This window comes from Haemaphysalis longicornis, unplaced genomic scaffold (assembly GCF_048455015.1).
Source record: "Haemaphysalis longicornis isolate Haplotype H1 unplaced genomic scaffold, Haemaphysalis longicornis Haplotype H1 scaffold_2, whole genome shotgun sequence".
NCBI lineage: Eukaryota > Metazoa > Arthropoda > Arachnida > Ixodida > Ixodidae > Haemaphysalis > Haemaphysalis longicornis.
Window position 1 is genome coordinate 168,707,129 of NW_027526295.1, and position 5,219 is coordinate 168,712,347.

At 44.2% G+C, this 5,219-nt stretch overlaps 1 protein-coding gene across 1 annotated transcript; it reads left to right on the forward strand.

Moving 5' to 3' along the window:
• Window positions 1-225: 225 nt before the first annotated feature.
• On the forward strand, window positions 226-3,272 carry LOC144169469 (uncharacterized). Its single transcript, XM_077698652.1, has 5 exons — window positions 226-365; window positions 918-977; window positions 2,288-2,300; window positions 2,410-2,450; window positions 2,872-3,272. The coding sequence occupies exons 2-5, from the start codon at window positions 929-931 to the stop codon at window positions 3,117-3,119; spliced, it is 351 nt and encodes a 116-aa protein (XP_077554778.1). The 5' UTR covers window positions 226-365; window positions 918-928; the 3' UTR covers window positions 3,120-3,272.
• The last annotated feature ends 1,947 nt before the right edge of the window (window positions 3,273-5,219 follow it).

Here is a 5,219-nt window from a genome sequence, read left to right on the forward strand (position 1 = left end):
GGTATACTGATTTTAAGAACCATCTTTACAATATGCTGCACCCAAAAGTCACAACTCTATGTTCTGCCCAGAAAACCGTATAATCAGGAAAAAGTATTGCGTGCCTCTTACGGAAAGCTAGGTCGAATTTCAAAGGACGGATGTTGTCTTAGAATTACGATAGGAGAAGATACGTAGGTGTGCTGTGGTGCCGCAGACCTAGACCCTGATACCCAGGAGCTGTAGTTCCGTCAACAACGGAGATAGTAAAAACCCGCCCGATTCTATTGTAGGGCTGCTAGAGGTGTTTTTCCAAACACCATATAAGAGCCCCAGGTGGCCAACAAAGCATCGTGGAGACAACTATCCGTGCAGGCCATACACCGGTGAGAGTGAATTCAGCCTTTTAATTGTGTGCTTTCAGCATTGAGGGCCCCCATCAATCCCAGTTAGCAGTAGCGATTTTCTGTTTCTTGGTTAAAGCACGGGAAAAACTATCATGTATGTCCCTGCCTGTTCTTAGGATGAACTGCTGTTTCTCAAGTTTGTGCCGTCCCAAATACACTTTTATGATTTCCTTCTTGTGAGTGCGTTTTACTTACCAGCAAGCAGTTTTAAGCGACAATGGAAACAATACCTGTACAGTTTATTTATTGTAGCCTGAGCAAATGTGTACATTTTCCTCACTTGGGGAGCAAATTCTTCACATCTGACTGAAATTATGCGCGAAAGCGTGTTCTAAAAATTGTTTTGCGTTATATTTTTCTTGAGCAACACATCTTTCCTAGATGCATCACATTTCTAAAGAGACGCAACAAAAATCTTTTGTATTCAGTGAAGTTTCCTGCGTTGCAAGGATCACTGTTTATATCTATACAGGATGCAGCCATCGTGATGCAAATAGTCGTATCTAAGCATGCTTGTTTCTATTATTGCAGATTATTCAGACATGAAGACCTGCCTGTGGTTGACCCTTCTCTCGCTCGCCACTGCTACCTGTGAGTACAGAAAAGAGGCATTCGCCAGTTGATTATGGTTGAATGTAGATCCCTTACACTGATTCCCAAATCATTTAAGAGAAGGCTGGGCATTGCGGGTGCACTATAATTGCAAGAATACGACCTGGTAATGGTTTAATTCCTGGTTATGGTGATTGTGGGGCTAACATTTATTGAGCTGTTCTGTGAGAGGGGCCGCTCAGTTCAGGAATCTATAAGACAATCGTGTAGTCTTCGCTTTGTCGCCAAAACGAACTGGGCCTCTAGTTGACCGCTGGTCATCAGGTTCTCCTACAGCTCAGATAGAGGGAGGAGAGAGTAGAAGAGGGGGGGGGGGGGGGTGAAGGTTTAGGTTTTGTGCACACCCTAGGATGTTGCACCTTGCTTCGCTGCAAATGTCCTCTATGAACAATAATTTCCTTTCCTCTTTCCCCCACTCTTATCTCTCGGTCATTCCATTATGAATGCAATGATGCTTGGTTCTATTCCACTTTCCGGCGTTCCCACTTCTCGTGTGATATTTGTTGCAACCGCGTGGTTTTACCCTGTCTGTTTTAGAAATTATTGTTAAGGTGCACTGTTTATTCGCTATAGTGAAAACCCGTACAACGAGTATTCATGATGAAAAAGCACTGGTACTTCTGGTTGTGTACTCCTCTTGCCTTGTGTATGTTGCGCATTTCTTTTCCGCTGAACTATGTCAAAATTTATGAACAATAGCGGCAGTTTCTTTGCGTTTAGCCAACAGATACGAAGACTATTTTTTGGCCGATAGACAAGCAGTTTGATCGCGTAACGGACACACAGATTGTAATTTGGCATTAAGGTGGCCTAAGAAAGAAAATCTTTTGAGAGTTACCGCAAAACACTGCCTGAAAAATCGAAATGTTCCACAGAAATGGTTCTTTTGCTTATTGAATTACAGTTCCAGGAAAGCAGTCGTTCAAGGAACGCGATCGTTATAAACACAGGGCAAGAACCAACTTTTCCCACTGCTTTCCAAAAAGAAAACCACTAGGTTGACGTGCAAATCGAGTCTTCGCTCCAGTCTTTGCAATTCAATTTAGACTTTTGCGTAGATAGAATATTTGAAAAACATACTTTTTGCATTGTTTGTTCAAATGTTCATATACTGCAATATTTTCTCTAGAGGTTTCTAATGATAGCTATCTAATTCATTGATAAGCACCTGTTAAAATATTGGATGACGTGACCGATAAATAATGTGTTGTATTTATCAGCTCAATCAGACTTAGAAGTATGAGCTACTAACAACAACGTATGTTTCTTCCCTTTTATGTGCATCGAAGATGCGGCCACAGTGTGAGTATATATTTCGTTGCGTATGCTACGCGACTGGTTACTTTCAACTTACGCAAGCATTTATGATAAGCCCACTTCTGCAATTTTTTTCTCCCCTTTTCGAATACAGAACGCTGCAAGAAACAGTGCCGACGCCAGCTCTTTCACCTGGTGAGTGCTCTTCGCAACAGTTCTATCTTTTATCCTTGAACACGTCGAAATCTTATCCACGATTAGTGATACTTTCTCTGAATTTTCTTCGCAAACTTCGATGAATCTTTAACTTGTGTCGTAAGACGCCAGCTGACCCAGCTATACTCGGGTTTTAAAGACAATTATTAAACCTATCCTACTGTTAACATTTTTAACGTTCAGAACGGATATAACTACATGGTGATAGTTATATGCTGCTAACAAAGGCAATACACGGTCCCATAACATTTGCATGTCCATGCAAAAAAAAAAGCAGAATGGACAAGCGTTACAGTCGTTACCGCAGTTGCGGGTGTGTTAGTTTCCAGGCGGCACTTCCCGACACTATTCATACAACATTTCGGCGGCTGGCACTGAGCGTCCGTATTTTTATTTACAGATGAGGAGGCTGAAGTTCTCGAAGAGACCGGGAAATGCCTAGAGGCTCTGGGGCAGATCTTGCAAGGCAAGCATGTCACTGCGACAAAGGAGACGCAGCAGCACCTGCTTGATGTGCTGAAGGATCTCACCTCTGAAGAAGGTGCGGGGAATGAAGAAGCTGCGGAGTACTTCCTCCCCATTATCATCCGCGGAGTCGTTCAGGGTGCCATCGCTCACGGGGTCCACAAGAGGCTCAACCGGGGATAGTATGAGAAATCAGAAAACTTTGGTCATCGGCATAATAAGAATGAGCCCACATATCACAATTCACGGGTACGGGGAAAATTAACGGGAATTACTGCGATTTCATCCCTGTGACCTTAAAGACTGGAAATAAAGCTTTTTTGAAGGCAGTCATAATGGTTGTTTCTCATTTGTATCGGCATCCATACTTTCGGCCAAAGCAAGCTGGACTGTGATTCATAGCTTTTGTAAGTACTCTAATTGCGAAGCGAGAACAAACTTCTTAGTCATGACTTAAAGATTTTGGGGGAATGTGTGAAGGTATAACGGTGTAGAGGGTTTCCAGAACTGCGTTGTAAGGGAAAGAGGGGGCCCTGTTTCAGGTGGTAGGTCCAGGGAGGGCAGGGCGGTGGAACCTAGCCTGGACGCGAGTGCCTGGAATGCAAGCAGAATATTGTACTTTGTGTGTTTTGCGCTGTCAAGCTGACGGGGCGGATCCGCCATGCCATCCAGCATTCCTGTAACTTTTCAAGGTCTACCTCAGCTCCGGACGCGTCTCAAAACGCCCTCTCGGTATCAAGACCTGCAAACACTTTTGCCCCAGCAGAAAAATGCAACGCCATACCTACAAAGACAGGGCTAAAGCACTCACTTTGATTATTTGAACGAGAAAAGATACCAATCACACTGATATGTGGACTGCTAATACCTAGCGGTGGGAGGTGCAAAAGAGGCGATGACAGGTAAATTAGGAATCAGACTTTCAAAACCACGGCTTACGACCAACACGGTCTTACACCTCGCGTGAAGTAACGATATGCTCACGTAAGAGCTTCCCCAAAGTTCAGCTGACGCTAAAACACCAAAAACAATGCACAAATTTGGTGAATGTGCCTACTAATGCATAATCTTTGAAAAACTGCCTCACCGTTTCACCAAGCTTCACTTTCATTTGCGGTATTGATGAAATGTGTTCCACGGTCGGCGTCTTTTTTATCAGTTCTGCTTTCTTGAGTTAATCGTGTAAAACCTATGGGTTTGACATTTGTGGCTTCATGGATTCATTTTGTTTGTATTCTTACTATTTTAGTTTCTGAGGTATTAGCAAGGACTCGAGTTCGTGTTAAGACGCTGGAATACATAGAGCTTTGGGATTTCACAAATTCGTTTTTACTGCGAAGCAGTGTACCGCTAACCACCCAAGGAAATGTTCCTGTCTGCGTCAGCACGAAACTCCCAGGCTACTATTGGCGTCACAAACATACATCTCAGGGTACTATTAGCTACTGGCTACACCCTAGCTACACAAATAAAGAGCTGGCACCCTGTGCCCGCGCAGAGAAAAGGAGCGAGAGGCCGCCGTCTCGCCAACTAACTACGCCCAGACGTGCAGAAGAATGAGACATACTGTTGTTTGGATTCAACGTCTGGGGAGGAAGAGGGTGCTTTGTGGCGGGGGCGCATGAAACAAGAGTGAAGAGGAAGCAGTGAGAGAGATGACGCCAAAGGCGTGGTGTCGGCCTCCTCACTTTTCGAAAGACGCTAAAAGTGCCCTCAGAAACGGCGCGTTCCAAACTGCGCAGCAAGGTGCCGGCACGTGCGACATGAAAGTGATAAAAAAAAGACAACAGAACCCCCGCTCGCGCTGTTCAGGGTGTAGGCCTGCGAGCATTGCGAAGGCGGGAAATTGAAATTGAATTGGGCAAACCTCCGTTCATTTCATCAAGAAAGGAGTGAGACAGGAAGGCGACGAGCGTGTTGGGTGGTAGCAGTGAGCAGATGCGACGTGCGTGAATTGAAGTGATGCCGCATGGGTAATCGTTGGGGGGGCTGTATACAGCATCGCAGTCCAACCACCTTCACAGCGTAGACTGGAGCCAATTTTTTTTGTGTTTACTTCGTTTTTAGCGTAATGACTCGGGAGTGCCGCATAAAATTTACGCTTTAATTTCTTTTAGTTTATTTTTAGTTTTTATGTCCCCGCTTTTTTTGTTCTTGTTAGTTAATTGTGTTTAGGTCAGTAGACTAGAACGACTATTGTGGTTGGTTAACCTTATTTTTAGTTTTTCTTTTTGCTATCTCGCTTTTTTATTGAGTTCATCGCGTGAGGACCACTTCACTTTA

What these genes read in the sequence shown, in the direction of transcription:
- LOC144169469 (XM_077698652.1), top strand. Translation starts at nt 929, where the DNA reads ATGAAGACCTGCCTGTGGTTGACCCTTCTCTCGCTCGCCACTGCTACC. An exon ending in GACGCCAGCTCTTTCACCTG is followed by an intron (nt 2,451 to 2,871) that starts GTGAGTGCTCTT and finishes TTTTATTTACAG; the next exon opens with ATGAGGAGGCTGAAGTTCTC.